Source organism: Plutella xylostella, chromosome 22, assembly GCF_932276165.1.
Source record: "Plutella xylostella chromosome 22, ilPluXylo3.1, whole genome shotgun sequence".
Classification (NCBI taxonomy): domain Eukaryota; kingdom Metazoa; phylum Arthropoda; class Insecta; order Lepidoptera; family Plutellidae; genus Plutella; species Plutella xylostella.
The window spans coordinates 3,450,330-3,468,216 of NC_064002.1; the positions used below are offsets into that span (position 1 = coordinate 3,450,330).

At 38.2% G+C, this 17,887-nt stretch overlaps 2 protein-coding genes across 2 annotated transcripts in view; both read right to left on the reverse strand.

Moving 5' to 3' along the window:
• Positions 1 to 10,485, reverse strand: part of LOC105393613 (zinc finger protein 681) — a 15,534-nt gene extending 5,049 nt beyond the window's left edge. The window contains exons 1-6 of the mRNA XM_048629082.1: positions 10,354 to 10,485; positions 9,034 to 10,083; positions 5,661 to 5,816; positions 4,184 to 4,404; positions 3,885 to 3,970; positions 2,990 to 3,157 (exon numbers count right to left, since the gene is read on the reverse strand). Of these exons, the coding sequence (XP_048485039.1) occupies positions 2,990 to 3,157; positions 3,885 to 3,970; positions 4,184 to 4,404; positions 5,661 to 5,816; positions 9,034 to 10,083; positions 10,354 to 10,464 (1,792 nt within the window). The 5' untranslated portion in view covers positions 10,465 to 10,485. The remainder of the gene's footprint in view (positions 1 to 2,989; positions 3,158 to 3,884; positions 3,971 to 4,183; positions 4,405 to 5,660; positions 5,817 to 9,033; positions 10,084 to 10,353) is intronic.
• Positions 10,486 to 16,223: 5,738 nt separating this feature from the next.
• On the reverse strand, positions 16,224 to 17,645 carry LOC105393609 (uncharacterized tRNA-dihydrouridine synthase-like protein C45G9.2). The gene is made up of 2 exons (XM_011565396.3): positions 17,399 to 17,645; positions 16,224 to 17,297 (listed from the first exon to the last, which is right to left on the reverse strand). The coding sequence occupies exons 1-2, from the start codon at positions 17,518 to 17,520 to the stop codon at positions 16,238 to 16,240; spliced, it is 1,182 nt and encodes a 393-aa protein (XP_011563698.3). The 5' UTR covers positions 17,521 to 17,645; the 3' UTR covers positions 16,224 to 16,237.
• Positions 17,646 to 17,887: the final 242 nt, after the last annotated feature.

Genomic DNA, 17,887 nt, shown 5'->3' on the forward strand with positions numbered 1-17,887 from the left:
CTTATTGCGAAAAAGACAACACCGCGTTCAAAATGAATGTTTTAAAAATTACACTAAACGCATAGAAGGTGAATTAATAAAACAGCCGAAAGCTTTCTGGTCATATATAAAATCCATGCGTGGCACATCTAACTACCCGAAATCAATGACGTACAGTAACAAAGAATACACTAACGGTAATGACATCTGCAATGCTTTCAACGATTTTTTCAAGAGTGTGTTTGGTGACCCAGCCGATAGTACTTTACCTTTAACTACGAATATTGAATATCTGGATTCCTTATCTCGACTGAGAATCTCAGCAGCAGCAGTAGAGAAATCTCTTGGTACACTTGATACAAACAAAGGTGCGGGCAGTGACAGTATCCCTTCTATCTTTTGGAATAAATGTGCAACCTCACTCTCAATGCCCATAGCTTTAATATTTAATCGTTCTCTGGATGAAGGCATATTCCCTCAAATATGGAAATCGGCACACATCGTCCCTATACATAAAAAAGGCTCCAGGTCGCTTGTTGAGCATTATAGGGGCATTTCTATATTAAATACTATCGGTAAGATCTTTGAAAAATTAGTGTACAATTCTATTTATCCCGTAATATCTCAACATATCCCGCAACAGCAACACGGTTTCCTAAGAAAACGCTCTACTGTCACCAACTTAGCATCATTTAGTAATTTTTTGCTCAACAACATGGATCACGGTGGTCAAGTTGATGTGATCTACACCGACTTCGAAAAAGCCTTCGATCGTGTGGATCACACCATACTTCTCCACAAACTCCAGATACTAGGGATCCACGGCGACCTTTTACGCTGGATAAAATCATATCTGACCAATCGCTCACAAGCAGTAGTGTTAGGCGGCTTCAGGTCCAACTTTGTCGGTATACCTTCTGGTGTACCGCAAGGATCACACTTAGGCCCTCTGTTTTATAACGCATATCTGTTTGATATAGACACAGCCTTCACATCTTCTAAACATCTTTTGTACGCTGATGATAAAAAAATATTTTACAAAATACGCAACCTACAAGATCATGAAGCTGTTCAAGCAGACCTGGATGCCTTATATCGCTACTACCTAAATAACAAAATAACAGTTAATGTCAAAAAATGCATGTGTATTAGTTTCACTCGAAAACCTAAGCCCTCCTATTTCAATTACGCCTTTAATGGTAACACTATCGAGAGAGTCAACTCCGTCCGGGATCTCGGTATCATTTTGGACTCAAAATTTCTTCTCTCTGAGCATATAGACCACATTGCTAACAAAGCATATAGGAATCTCGGGTTTGTACTGCGGTCTTGCAAACCATTTACTAACATAGGAGCTATCAAATCGGTTTATTACGCATATGTACGCAGTACTTTGGAATATGCTAGCACCATATGGTCTCCACATTATGCCATCTACAAAGAACGGCTTGAAAAGGTACAGAAAGTCTTCATAAATCACCTTAACTTTCGTCTACGTAACTCCGCTAATTCCTACAAGGATGGTTGCCGTATCAATAACGTAAATACCTTAGAGGAACGACGTACGTTGCTTGACATGTGCTTCCTGCACGACCTCGTCCACGGGCGCGTGGACTGCGCGGAGCTGGTGGGCGGCGTGGCGTACTGCACGCCGCGCCGCCGCACGCGACACACGCCGCTGCTGCAGGTGCCATTCCACCATACCAACTACGCTACCAATGAACCCATCACACGTCTTACACGAACTTATAATAAAACATTTAGCAATATCGACATATTCCTTCATACCAAATTCTCATTCAAATCCAGGATTCTTAATCAGTTGATCGAAAAGCAGTAAGATAAATTATGCCAATTGAACTAGTAAGTACTGCTTATAAATAAGTAGGTAAATTATGTAGTATTAATTGTATATATATGCAAGTATGTGCGTATGTGTGTATGTAGGTATATATGCATATACATATCACAATTATGAATAATAGTATAATAAAAATAAATATGTGTAGTGTAGTAATAAATTGTGATTATTTATATATAATAATTATCTTATACGTAACTATGTATTATATTATATTACATCTTTACATTATAATATTTATAACTTGTAATCTCTTTATTCTTCTCATGTGTGCTTTTTATATGTATTTCGAAACAATAAGTTGAATTATGTAGGTATAGCTTTTCAGTTATGCTCATATTTAAATTTAAGATTTTAAATTTGAAATAAAATAAAATTGTTAAATTGCACAGTGTGCACCTTTGTTACTATGCTGTTTATGAAGGAAAATTTGTAATTGGCCTTACTAAATAACGATGTAATAGTTTATAAGACTTTTGTATACGCTGTAAATTTTCTTAATAAATAAATAAATAAATAAATAAATAGTACTGGCTACGGCCGTGGCGTAGCCAAATATTTTTAGTTTTAACAATTGTTTGTTTTATTAAATATCAACATAACCATGAATCATAATATTTTATAACGGTTGTCAAGCGGATATTAAATGGGAACCCATCTCTTGAATCATATACAAATCCATACCTGACATGAAGTCTACATAATTATGCACATAGGAAAAGGAAATGTCCTGAAATGTCTTATCACAGATAAGTTAAACTTTTTTCCTCCAACCCACAACTGTAGCCTAATGTTATATACCAGTTGCAGAACTGAGCGATACCTGTATGTAGCCGCAAGTGCAGCGTCATGTTGGAGCGGTCGGCGAAGCGCTTGTCGCAGTGCGTGCAGGCGTACGGCCGCTCGCCCGAGTGCGTGCGCGCGTGTTGCTTCAACAACATACATTGTGCACTTGTGCTATTATGGGATATCTACCTACTACCTTCATAGCATTCCTCTAAAGTAACACTGTAGCTAGAGGATGTTCCTGATTTTATTTCCATTTTTAATGATTCTATAAGAAGTCAATCGTTGGTCAAGAAACTTTTAGCGACCTACTTACGATTAATTTCTTTCAAAATCACCTATAATATAGCTCTGATGTATTACCTGTATGCAGGCGCAAGTGCAGCGTCATGTTGGAGCGGTCGGCGAAGCGCTTGTCGCAGTGCGTGCAGGCGTACGGCCGCTCGCCCGAGTGCGTGCGCGCGTGTTGCTTCAGCAGCATCTTGCGGGAAAACGCCTTGCCGCACTGCTCGCAGACGTGCGGTTTTACTCCTGGAATAGGTTTATTTAATGTATGGGCAGTATGTAAACTTAAGTAATAGGTAGTTAACTGAGTAGGTAGTTTAAAATCTAAAATGTGACTCTGGCCATGTGACTTTGGCCAGGCCGAAACTTAACTAAGCTACATCATCATAATTAAGTACTTATGTTATCTACAGGGTGTTGCAAAAAGGGTATACTAAGCCAAAACCTACATTTGTTTGTTTCAATGTATTTATTAAGTAATCATAAAAAAACACAGTACAATTAACAATGACCCACAAAACCAGTTTACTGGTTTGTCTGTGGATTCAGACTTCACTCTTAATAAACTAATTTTATTCTATTTTTAAGAAACTTAGTGCTTAACAATAAATTTAACTTGATACTTGTTTAAACATCAGACAATAGGTATCTATATTTTACTTAACAAATGTTTTTTTTAACAATCTTGAGAATCTTGCCTTATTTGTTTCATCCCTTATTTCAGTAGGTAGATCATTTAATAATTTAGGTAGGTTGTATACATGTGCAGCATAGTACGAGATAGAGAAATTCTGATTGTGATGTGTTGTATACATGTGCAGCATAGTACGAGATAGAGAAATTCTGATTTCATTTTCGGGCTTAAGTATATATACCATGCTGCTCATGTAGGTTTCGGCATAGTATACCCCTTTTGCAACACCCTGTATAAACGAAGATATGGTTCTTCGCAATTCTTGGGTAATTTGTTTACCTGTGTGAATTCGGACGTGCATATTATAGGCCACTCGTTGATTAAACGACTTGGGGCAAAGCTGGCATTTGTACTCCTTCCGATTTCTGAAAATGCAATTAATTATGATAAATGGTTTAACAATTTAACAAATAAAGTAAACGGGGTGCTATTAGACGATATATGTATTATTATTACAACTGCTTCAGCTAGTAGTCTTGTATGTAGCCATCAAAGGTAAAACGTGGGCGTTAAGTATAATAATATGCCTAAAACGCCTGAATATTAAGAATAGGCAGAGTCCCACTGCTGCAACTCACCTATGAATCTTCATATGGCTGCTCAAATAGCCACGATCATTGAAGTACTTTCCACACACGGTACAAGTGGCGGCGAACTCTTTCGTCCCCCGGTGTACCGACATGTGGTACTTGTAGTTCCGTAGTTGAGAGAATGTCTTCCCACATTCAGTACAAGTGAACCGGGCCGGGGCACTGTGGGTCTTAGCGTGCTGGGAAAGGGTGGCAGGGTCTGGGAACACCTGGAAGTTAGAAAAGGGTATTTGATAAGAGAATTTTGATATGATGTTAATTATAAAACTAATTAAACAGACATGCTCAGGATATGTATTTTTTTATATTCCTATTCTATACACTTTTGTTTTACAAGTTTGCCTTGTATCATCAAATAGTAAAAAACTTCAACATAAGTTAATGTTAAAGTCAACTTTAGGATAGCTTAGGCCTGGGTCTCCTATTTACGCCGTAGGTCGCGTCCACCGTCACGCCGTAGGCCGCGTCACGATGCTCACTATAGAAATGTACTGATGTGGTCTCCCTCACACGCCGACGTTGGCGCGTAGACGCCGTAGGTAGGCCGTAGGACGTTGATCGAAACGTTTACGTCAAAGTCGAACGCCGCATATAGCATAAAATAGGAGACCCAGGCCTTATATCGCAAACATACACCTTAGTTATTATGCTGTAAATTATACCTAGGATGTACAAAAGAAAGCAATTTATTTTGTATTTTATCAAAACTCTAAGGACCTGCACAAAAGTTCGGATGATATCGAGTGTGAATATAATTATAATAATAGTGTGACAACTTAAGCAGCTGCAATATTGAATGTGTATGTATAGTGACTGTTGCATTCATTTTATTAACAAGGGATGCTTTTATGCAACCTAAACCTATCTTTACGGAATACCACTAAGTTGAAAGTTTAGAAACAACTAGGTATTTCAATGCAAATGGCGATCGTAAGCCCATTTCTGGCACTTCTATTCTAAATACGAAAATGCAATGAAAACCTGTTCTGTTGCTTTTCTCTGATCGATAAAGTTAGAATTATAGTAAAACTGCCATCTACTCGCGAATGTGTAAGTATGTAGGTACTTTTGAACTTCCCCATATTTTATCTTTCTCACTGTATGTAAGGAAATAGCTACATTTAGTTTTCATTAAATTTATATTTTATGTTTTCAGTTTTAAGACAATATGTTGAGTTTAAGTACAAGCGATAAAAGCTGAGTAGCTTTAAGTTTAGCTAGGTACATATTTTCGACAGGTCAAATAATTATCTAAGTGTCATTGAAGCTTATGAAAATAGCGACCAAGTAGATATTCTTTTAACACCATGATGATAACTAGTACCCATCATTAGCACATAATTCATATGTATCCATAGAATAAGTACAAAACTGGCAAGACAGCAAAATTTACTGGATATGCCCATTTGAGTTTGACCTTTTGCTCTAAAACTTTTCTTAGGTTTATCACCGTATTAACACTTACTTGTTTACAAACTTCGCACTTCGACTCGGTTATTGAAGGATCCACTGCAGGTTTCGTGTCGATAACACCGGTTTTCACCCTTGCTTCGCTCGCATCTTTAGAATCGACCTCTGTTAGGACAGACTCTACATTGTTGTTTTTATCATTTGGTAGTTCCTGAAAGTAAATAAACAAACAGCATGTATAATTGTATAAATTCGTTTTTGAAAATGCATTGTCATGGTAAGAAATAAAGAGATGAGGTAGTTTGCAATGATAAGTAATTTAAATAAAAATCATACAGTGGAAAAATTAAAATCTTATTAAGTTTTATTTCAGTAAGTAAGAAAGTACTTAGGTACCTAAAAGGTAAAGATACATAGTTACCTACATATAGATGTCGGGTCTTACCAGTGGCGGATTAACCTATAAGCACGACAAGCACGTGCTTGGGGCCCCGGGCCTCCAGGGGCCCCCATCCTCTGCTGCTGTTTCATTTTATACCTACATTTTATTCATCCACAATATGTCCATGTAATGAGTTTGCTCTGATTAAAGGGCCCACCACACGCGTAAGTATCACCACAGTTTTGCCTGCGCAGTGGTGCCACTCTTGAAAGGCAATGTATTTGTAGGCAAGTCGTAGTGGGCGAAGGAGGTTCTATTAGGTCTGATCCGCTGACTACAACGATGGGGGTAGCCCAGGGTTCCTCGCTGTCGAATATTATGTTTTCGCTCCTCCTGAACGACCTGCCCCAAAGCATCGATACTGCGCACAAGCTAATGTACGCGGACGATGTGGCGGGAGTAGTCGTCGCTCCCAACATCGAGCAACTTGAGCAGCGTTTAAACGAGACGGCTACAAAACTCGCTCAGTGGTTTGGAATGAACGGAATGGTTTTTAACATCAGCAAGACCCAGTTCATACATTTCAACCTTGCTGGCCAACCACCGAAAGCCATCTCGGTACGAGCGGGTGATGCAGTCGTCGAACAAACCAAAGCCGCCACCTTCTTGGGTTTTATACTCGACAGAGGGTTGACCTGGGATGCTCACATCGATAAAGTTTGCGGAAAGTTGGGCAGCGCATGTTTCGCGCTGAACCGCCTGGCGCGCACCGTGCCCGCCGAGGTGGTCCGCACCTGCTACTTCGCCACCGTGCACTCGCTGCTGCAGTACGGCGCCGAGCTCTGGGGGCGCGCCGCCGACTGGGAGCGCGCCTTTAGAATGCAGAAGCGGGCCGTCAGAGCCATCGCACGCGTGTCGCAGGACACCTCCGCGAGGCCGTACTTTAAGTCGCTAGGCATCATGACGCTGCCCTCCATAGTGATTTACCAGGTAGCGATGTACGTCCGAGACAACTACGACTCCTACCAAACCCACGGCGACGTGCACCATCGCAATACGCGCCGGGCCAACAAACTGATGGCCCTGGGCCGCGGGCTGGCCAAGTCTGGGAAGCTCACCCATGTCATGGGACCCGCGGTGTATAATAAGCTGCCTATTGCCATCACGGAAGCACCTAGCCATGATCGGTTCAAGTCCGCACTAAAACGCTGGCTTGTCGAGCAAGCGTTCTATAGATTTGACGAATTTATCAATTGAATGTTCGACCTAGTTAATCTTTTATTCAATTTAAATTAATTTTATTAACTTATTTATACATTGTGTAATAATGATTATTTTTATAATCTTATAATTATATTGTGACATTATATCCACTAAAGGTAATTAATTATTGGTAATTGTAAATTATTATTATATTATTATTATTATATTATTATGTATTTAAATTTTGACATGTAATCGTAATATTATGAATAAATGACTTATGACTTATGACTTATGACTTATTGCGTCTGTCTTGCATTCCCAACAAAAAAATCATAATTTCTCATCAGAGGCGTTTCTCCAAAAATTAAAAATACTAATATGATCAGCTAGGTAAAGCCTATTTGGGGAACCTAGAAACAATATACTTAACCTACAACTTACAAGTATACTAGCACCAAAATTGCATTTTCAACCAAAATCTAAAATAAATTCTACGTTCTAGGTATATAGGTATAAAATCGATTTTGAAGAGAAGTTATGATTTTTTTAAATGTTGAGTACGCAAGATAATTGCCTTTCAAGAGTAGGGGGGCAGGCCGGCTTAAACACGGAATACGACATGTTTTTAATAATTTTGCCATTCATTAGAGTATTCTCTAAATCCTTGAGTAGTTTAACACGTTCACGGACAATCCGTCGAGAGCCGTAATTAAATGTCCTTGCAATATGACTACGCGCCTGTGGCCGTCCATCTTCTATTGGTTAAAACGAACGATCCGTCAACAGCCGTTTCATTTCCATAGTCTTAACAGGAAATACATGGTTTAGTGTCGTATTGTGCTAATTCATTTGTTTCTAGGTGTCATAACAAACAAGTTGTGGGGGTTATTTTTCTCACACATAAGTGAACTTTATAGTGACATTCCGCCTGTAGCCGTAACCGTTACAAATAACCTTCTAAAATTTTGGTGTCACGGCGCGCGCGTCGCGGAAATGTTGTGTAAAACGTGTGGTGGGCTGGTCATTTTGTGGCAAATTACGAGGTAAATAAATGATAAATCGATAAAAAATATACTTTACACATAGGATACCTAGCTTTTCGATTTAAATACTATAATTACTTAAATAGAGCAAAGAAAAGCGAGTATATAACTGTAATGAGGAACGAGAATAAATGTGTTTTTGTCGATGTACCCCTTTGTATAGACTTAGTACATTACATTTATTTTTTTAAATGGCATGTATAAATTATAAGCCGAGGTCTGGAAAACGTACAAACCTTTTTGAAGAGGATTCGGACCTAGAAAATTACTGCCGGTAACGCCTGTAGCCGTAGATGTCACTATACGCATTGTTTGATGTGCACATGATTTGACGAACCGCTTATAGACGATACCGTCTATGGCCGTAACTGTCACATTACGTAAATAAAATATAGTGAAATATACGTTTCAAGGCGTTACGATAAAATGAAAATGCAAACATTGAAAATATACCAGTAGAAGAAATAGTTCCTCATTGGGAAACATTGTTTCTAGTTTCCACGCCGATGATTTTGACAAAAATGAGGCTTGCGCGTACTTAACTGTGCCGTGTGATAGCTCGGCGTACCTGCGCAGTTGTAACGGTGGTGATACTTGCGCGTGTCGTAGGCCTTTAAGGCAAGCAAATTTTTTTAAATGTTTTACCTACATCATTATTTATAGAAAAGTTATAGGACGTTTTAGCTATGGAACTTTTTTGTCACTCTTTGCCAAGGAACAAATTGTTCTAAATTAGGGGCCTACACAGGCTTTGTGCTTAGGGCCACCGATGCTCTTAATCCGCCACTGGGTCTTACCTTTTGTTGTAGCTTTTTACGAAATGGTCTGTAGCTGATGGGCAGACGCGGAGACCAAGGGCTTTGCATAACTTGATTTGAAATAGCAGTTTTCGCGCCAACATTGCTTTTATGAATCCCTCGTCCTTTAACGGTATCTACTGATTCTGCTAGTTCTAAGTTAAAAGCAGTTTTCAGACTGTTATATGAATATGCTGATAAACTGTATGCACTAGTGCTATCCAATATCTTTGAGGCATTTGCAAATGCGGACTTTTCGACTTTGCTTGGCGGAAGTGCTAAGTATACCTCTTCGTTGGTAGTAGGCTCGACACCCACCACAGAACTTGTAGAGCTTTGAATATCACTAGCAATCATCGGCATATTTGACTTAGAAAATACCTCTTCAACCGGTGTCAGATTTTCTCTTGTTAGCTCCAATTTAGGGGTTAACAAGTGGGTAGATTTGCAATTTGCATTCATCAGATGCGCAGATGTGGTATCGAGATAAGGTTCGTTTGATATTACAGGCACGCGTCCCGCCGGACCGTTACTGCGACTGCTCCGAGGATACGTCTCGGTAAATGAATCACGTAGGAAAGATTTCTTTTGTCGGCCTTCCTGACGCGAATGTATATTCTCTAAATAAGGCCTCTGTCGCTGCACTTGCACACAAGATACAGTATCTTTCTGATCACCGCAGCCGACTGATGCCGGCGAGATATGCGCTCGCTCTTTCCTAATCGTTACGAGTCCTTCGTCGTAACTGAATCCAAGCTTAAATGTGCTTTTAGAATTATACATCTCTCCCAAACCTGGATTGTTAGTGTAAATTTTCTCGAATTCGACGTCTAAATCAGGCGAGTTCTCTTGAATTTTGGTCAATATTTGCTTATCGACGAAGATCTGTAAAGTAACGATGATGTCGAGAAAGGACTCGATGGTGGAGCTCGGCACGACGACCTCTCCGTTGTAAATGTAATAAAGCACAGAGAACATGGCTCTCAAGTCAAAGTCTGGCAAGATTATGGACGTCGGTGCCATCTCCTCATGACATGACAGCAATATTTTCTGGAAAAGAAAGGCTTTATAATATTCCGGTTCAAAATAAAACTGTAAAACAAAAAAAATTGAGTCGTTATAACTATTAATATTATCATATGTTTTTGAAAGATGGCTGACGATGAATAAAAAAATGTTGTCTGGACGAAAGCTCTTTGAGCTTTTGAGCGATAAGACCGCTATTTGCACATATTATGTGTTAAGTAGATTAAGTTTTTTGTGATGGTGTTTTTTGTCTTATCTTAACTAAGTTCTTTATGAAAATGCAAATCCACAAACCCTCAGAAAAGCGCTGACACTAGCCAGCACGGCTCTATGCGCGCTGAACACGCGGCCGCGACACACCAGCTGCACGTCGCACCACGCCGCCGTGGACAGCCACTCGCACATCTGCAACCATCATCATCATCATCACAACCCATCACGTCCGCACTGCTATGGTGGTAAGCGGCCGCGACACACCAGCTGCACGTCGCACCACGCCGCCGTGGACAGCCACTCGCACATCTGCAACCATGGCATCGTGTGAGGTGGCAACCCTGAATCACCTGCTTTCGGTTTCATCAAGCATCATGTGAGGTATGAGACTATCCTGAATCACCTGCTTTTAGGTCGCATCATCATCTGCCTGTAGAAGTCCACTGCTGGACGTAGAGGCCTCTCCCAAAGCACGCCACTGGATGCGATTTATATACCATTCCGTTTCAAATCTTTACCAACCACCTTTCGCAAGTCGTCACCATCTAGCCGGAAGGCGTCTTACACTTCGTTTGCCTAACCGTGGTCTCCACTATAAAACACGCCTTTCAGCTTACTATACTTACCACTTTTACATCACCCTATACATAGATGTGAGCTTTAGACCTGGTTTCTCATGATTCTGTTAGTTACAGTCTCAATAACGGATTTGCTGACGACGCGTTTAAGGATTATTACCCTTGTTAATTGGATGAGTCCCATGACGAAAATCTAATAGACAATTCATAAATCAAGCAAATTTAATAGTAGCAGAGATTACAACTCTATGTTGTCTGATAAATCATCTCTATCTTCTTTCCTTCTTTTACTGCCTGTTGTAACTATACAGGCAAAGTGGTGTGTAAGGCATGAGTACATTCCAAAATTTCTCTTGGAACTACGAGCAAGACAAAATTATGTATAATTAAGTACTTAAGTATGAATTAAGTTATTGTGGTGCTATAAAGTCAAACATATTAGCGCTAACTCTAACGCATTAGTGCCTTCGCAGACAATTTCATATTTTCAAGCACAAGCATAAATTATTAGTCTTGACTTTATGTTTCTGGGCTTCTAAGAGTAGGTATAGTATCTACTTACCTACATACTTTTCAGATCCATAAGTAGGTACTTTTCTCCTTTTAAAAACCTAGTGGATTGTGGTTCTAAAACTAACTTCAAATCAGCATTAGGTACAGTGGGCTGCAATAAAACCTGACCACCTCTCAGTAGCAATATCACTCCAAGAGAGGTCAGGTTTCTCTGCAGACCACTGTACACATTTGGTGGCATACTTTTCTACAAGTCTCAGGTAAATAGTAGCAACACGGTTCTTCAGTTGAAGCAATCCACGCCGAAATTAACTAAGCATATACGTTTGACCTGGTCAAGTGGTCAACGTTTTTTTAAAGTAGCACCACTTGTGAAAGTGTAGAACAAATAGATCTGATCAAATAAGAAAATGTGTAGTGATTCTTAGTGTACGATCGGTTGAGTAATTGCACTTTACCGTACAGTTTTAAATTTTTGCATAATTAATAAGATACCTAAGTATTTGATTTTTGAATTATTGTGGTAGGTATCTATATATAAGCGTGTGAGTACTACTGACTTGAGTATACCTCTAGGTAAAAAACTACTGCATAGTCAAGAAGCGTCACACATCATCATCACCCTATTCTGTATTCACCCTATAGCAGTCCACAACTTGACGTAGGCGTGTCCCAGCACGCCACTGGATGCGATCTATAGCTTTCCGCATCCATCAATCCGAATCATTGCCAGCTACCTTTCACAAATCATCACCCCTTCTAGCCGGAGGACGTCATACAAATTCGGCAAAAAGGTCATAGGACATAAATAATTCAAAAACTGTATTATTGATCTTTAGCATGGACCAATTGTTTTTATAAACCTATACAATAGCCGTGCTGGCAATGGGAAAGTCACTGATATAATTCCACCCTGTATAATGTAAGGATCAGTTTAAAATTATGAAGTCAAAGCACGCCAAAGTTATAATAATACCTAGGTGCTAGATAAAAAGCTAGGTACGGAAGACTAGGTAGGTACTTTGGTAAGTAATAAAACGGGAAAGCTTTACCAACTTCACCAATTTTCAATTATTTATGCATGTAACAAAACTAACAATCACAATTCTTTGGTTAAATAAACGAATAGGTATATCACTGCATTTTTATGACAAAAGAAAGCAAAAATGTTATTTTATAGACATCGCCAGACGATTCGTATTATCGATTCTGTCTAGTCAATTAAACGAAAAACAAATGATAGTTTTGATTACGTTTTCAATAAGGTATTGAACAAACTCTTTGAGATGGGATCTTATAGGTGTAGCCAGCTGGTAGTACATATTATGTAGTAAGTATGTAGGTATGTAGATAGGAAGCTATACTTTTTTATTTCAGTTTCGGGTTTAGATATGTCGCAGGCAACTGGTTTAATCTCCTGTTTGATTGAACCACTAGCCCGTTCATTGGATGGCGCTGTTCAGTTGTATGACTAGGCCGAACGTTGATTGTACAAGCGTCACAAAACGTCCAACTAGTTAGCTGACTTAAAATCAGTCAGGTGGTGAATAAAACAAATATGGCGTCTAACAGCTAACAGCTGACACAAAAATCACCTATATTGTTAGTTTTTTGCAAATAAATTAGCTTTAAAGTGCGTTATTTGTGTTAAAATAGTGTGACAACATGGATTTACCTATTATTACGCCGCGGGCGGAAAAAAAGTGGCGAAACTGGATAATTATTAACAACAATATGAAGGTACGTTTATTGTTATTGTTTAGTTAATTTGTGAGATAAGAGCTTTGTAACATAGTCTTTTTTTTGACTCTTGTCTGGTGATGTTCACCCTAACCAGACATTACAAAGTTGCTATACTATATCCCATTCAACGACTTCGCTGAATCACGTTCAGTCAAGACGTCGAACGTTACAATCAACGACTTGACGAGTTGTCCTTTAGTCATACAACTGAATAGCGTCATCCAATGAACGGGCTAGTGGTTCAATCAAACAAGAGATTAAACCAGTTGCCTGCGACAGATATACCATGCTGCACATGTAGGTTTCGGCTTAGTTTTTGCAACACCCTGTATAAGTAGGAAAACATTATGAAAGCATTCAGGAAAGTGGATACTGGATGGTTGGCCTGGCAAGCCAGGTAGCACGGGACGCCCTCCAGCCTTATCGCTTATCGCTGATAGAGGAATGTAATGGCATAATATATTTACCTAAGTATATATTAATAGTATTATTTTTTACGTCCCTGAACATGATACAATTTAATTAAAAGACCAGCAGTGGGACACTAGAGGTTAAGGAAAAAATAAATAATTGTTGAAGGGTTAAAAAAATATATTTTGTGATTTTAAAAAAAATTAAGTACTTTATGTATATGAGTAGTATGGATGAATGCCTATATAATGCCTATGCTACTGTATACTGCCTATATACTTTTATGGCATTTTATGTAAATCAAGACCCAGTCCCTAAAATTATAATTGGTAATTTAAAAACCCTAGTAGGTAAATATATTTTTCTATAGATACTCAATTACTCACGTTTAGTTTTTCGTAGAGGTGGAACAGCTGCTACTCAACAATAAACATCACTCCCTTTTATCATAGTCAAGTAAAAAAACTTTGTAAAAAAGGCGCCGAAAGTACCTAAATACACTAACACACCAACACTGCGCGCGCAATCAAATACGTCTGATGTTGGTCTGATGCGCGCAAGTTTACGCTCAAACTTTAAGCACCATGTCACATCACATCTACCAGCTAAGCTACTGCCCTACCTCCACAGCTAGTACCTACCTACTACCACCATGCTTATCGTTATCGTTTATTATTATAATTAGGTACAAACCCACATAATTATGAACCCCGTTTTCATAAGTTTCATTACATCTGACACCTGTGAACTTTGCGAGCTTATCTGATGTTTTTAATAACCCTGTTTTTTTTAATCGCTGTCCCATTGCTCTTAGTTGGAAATGCCCTGTGAACTTCTCAAGTTACGTTTTAGGATAGTTTTAAAATGGTATGAAAACCCCTGTTGAGTTTTCTCCGCCTTCTCTGATTGTTTTGGCCATATCTTAGTGATACCTAAATCGATTTGATATTGAAATATCTCATTTGAAAGCTTATAAGTTGACAATGTTTTTAAGCTGAAGTGCACAAAAAATTGTTATATGAAATTCTTTTTTAATTTAACTTATTTGTTTTTGGGTTTTGAATATTTTATCTATTTTGAGGTATTGTGTCTAATTTATGTCGAATAATGCACATTTGATTATTTTAATTAGTTTATTAAGATATTAATAATGCTAAACAAACAAAAAAAGTATTGAAATATGGCTAGTTTTTTTTATTTTCGGTACATGAAATTTTGGCAAAAATTCAAAAAATCTTTAAATATTAAATATCTTTGAAATGGTTAAGTTTCGGATAATGCATTATAGGGTACATAATCGACTAGAAATGCCTTGTTCTATCACCTCCTGAAAGGATCAGGTCTACTTACCAATAACCCTGTATATAACTTTTAGGACCTAGGATGGTAAAGCTAGGCATCAATGAGCTTAAAAGTTTAGATATTATACTTTAACTCTGGTAGGTACTTAAGTAATTTGTGTGCGTGAAAGTTTTTCTTCATATAAAATCATTTAAAGAGGACAGAGGTGCTTCTAGAGATTCCATTTAAGTACAACGCAGAATCGGTTTTATATCTCCTATATCAGTGTCCAAAAGCTTCCAAACTTCCAGACTTGACGCGTAATTTCATCAAACAAAATGACGACACGTTGTCAACCAACGACTAATGTAACGGAATAGATTAACGAAAGAGTTAACTTTAAACTTATGTAATCGGTTAATAGCACAGAGAACCTAATTCTGTGGTTAAGAGAATGGGGAGTGCGAGTTTTGACTCTGTTCGAGTATTAACGTGAATTTTATAGTGGTATATACGCGCTGCACTAGTTACAGTAAATTACCACTCCTCTATCGGTTAATAAAAACCTATAGATAAGTACTTGGGCCTCAGAACAAATTTAACAAGTTCATTCTCACCTACGTAGGTAAGTACCTACAACAGAATAACAGCAGTTCCATTAAGTTCCATACTTATTTAGGAGGTAGGCAGGTACCTACCTTTCTGGAAAACATACGGTCGTATTAATTTAATGACTACCTTCTTAACTACACTTAAAGAGTAGACATAGCTACACATAGTACATACAGTGGTTACAGCTAGGGCAATTAAACGTATAAATGTAATTTCTTAAAACATTTAGGTGTTGTGGAAAGTAGCTTACTTACGTGTTTATTATGTGCTTACACGGATTCGTATAATTATCTTTTTATCTCTTAAAAACATTACCTAAAGAGTAATACCATCAAGAATGTCATGTCAAGCTCCTATTTTACTATAGAATAGAATAGAATATCGCTTTATTGGACGTAAAATTTTCCTATTATTTGTCCATTGTCATAATATTACTCTACCACCATTTCACAAAGGCCCTGTCATATAAGGAGGAAAGAAATTGTATAAATATACACTGCTGCAGCTACTAACTCTATTAACATTCTCTTTAGAGCAGTAGGGTCTAACAAGGGGGTGCTGGACTTTCAAGAAGGCAATAAGTATATTCACTTTAATGTGACGGATGATTGATGCCAACTGAACCTGTAGCCAGCTGACAATCAATACGAATTTAGAGGTAATTTTTAAGATACAGGAAGGAACATACTTACTTACCAGTGAAACATTGTAATGCTAGCCTTAGTCAGTAAAGTAACGTAGACAAAACTATGACTTATTAGATCACACCCTAGTGTTTGGGATTCAAAAGGTAAACATAAATAAAAAACACAGTCGATTTCTTATAACTAATATTCTCCAAACATATTACCAACACTATCCATATAATCCAGGTCACATGCAGTTTTCTTCACATGTGATGTGAAGAATGAGCCATCAGTATTGCTGGCATCATATTTATCTGAACAAATACAATAATACAGACTTTTGCTGCACCCTCTACATTTCCCCACATGTCTACTAACAATAGCATCATCAAACACACATTCAACAAATTCATCACAACTTAAATCAATATTTCCACTGTCCCTTTTATCTAAAATATTATCATACAAAAATTCGTCAATGCTGTCAATTGTCTTTAGAAGGTTAAATATAGGTTTTTGTTGCTTTGCCATAATTTTCTCCAACATAAACACTAGATGATGATGATAAACTTGGAATGATATTCTATCAGGATGTCGGTCTCGCAGTGCCATCCACTGTCGCACACAGTCAAGTGGTGTTGTATTGATACCACTAAACAATGCCGGGTTTGTCAGCAGACCACTGGCGGCCATAACTCCTGCACAGTTCACTCTTTCATATATCCTGTCAGCATCTTCTAGTGTCTTCACTCCGCCATTAGCTATAATAGGAACCTCCACTGATTTACAAACTTCAGCTAAGGCATCAGCATTGATCTCCTCTCCACTCTTTTGTGTTGGTGTTCTGCCATGTACTGTCAAGAAGGTCACACCACACTTCTCCATTTGTCTACACATATCTATGGTCTTCTTCAAGTCTTTCAAAATCCTGATCTTCACAGATACACTGAAGCTGTTGGGCAGATTACTCTTTATTCCTTTGACCAACTCACAGATAAGTTCAGGTTTACTGAGAAGAGCTGAGCCATAGCCATCTTTCATAGCCCATCGCTGAGGGCATCCGCAGTTCAAGTCTACACCATCAGCATAAGGGTACAGCAGCTGTGTAGCATCCACAAAATCGTTCACATTGTTAGCAGCAAATTGAACTATTAAAGGAGAGTCTTTAATCGTCGTAGAGAACTCGCTCACTCGAGCTTTTGAATTCTGGCAGAAGGAATCAGCCAATATCATAGGTGTGAAACACAAGTCCACTCCGTAACTGAAAATGTAAAAAGTATAATTTAATTACGTTTCATATCAATGAGCAAATCTCATCAGTCATGGTGAAAGTATCACTTTCGTTAGCATTAGTTAACTCACCTTTTTACGAGAGTGCGGAACTGAACTTTGCTGTACCTCACCATAGGAGCACATACCTTCAGATAGGTATTATTTTCTTTGGAAGTCTTAAAGAGATCTTCAATATTGGTCTTGGCTTTCATTGTAAGTAACTTCAATGTTCAATATTTATACAATAGTAAAATTCAATTAAAATTATCTTATTTTCACATGCAGGAAAAACCAAAACCATAACATAACCTCAAATTAAATTAAGGCCAACAACCTGTCACCTGTCATTTGTCACTGACACCACAGATAAATCAATGGCTGACACATGCTGACATGACAAATGACAGTGACAATGACACTCCACATGACTTATACGCAGTACGCTGTATACTTTTGGTATACTTAATGCATTTCACTCTTATCTAGGAACAATGAAAATATTTTTGAACCATCCTATATCTGCAGAAAGTATTAACCAGTCGCTGAAGGTTATTTATAACATTATTACTATAACGCCGT

Excerpts from the sequence above, each read along its gene's own strand:
- LOC105393609 (XM_011565396.3), bottom strand. The coding sequence starts at position 17,520 with ATGAAAGCCAAGACCAATATTGAAGATCTCTTTAAGACTTCCAAAGAA. Across the intron at positions 17,298-17,398 it reads TTCCGCACTCTCGTAAAAAG|TTACGGAGTGGACTTGTGTT; the intron begins GTGAGTTAACTA and ends TTACATTTTCAG.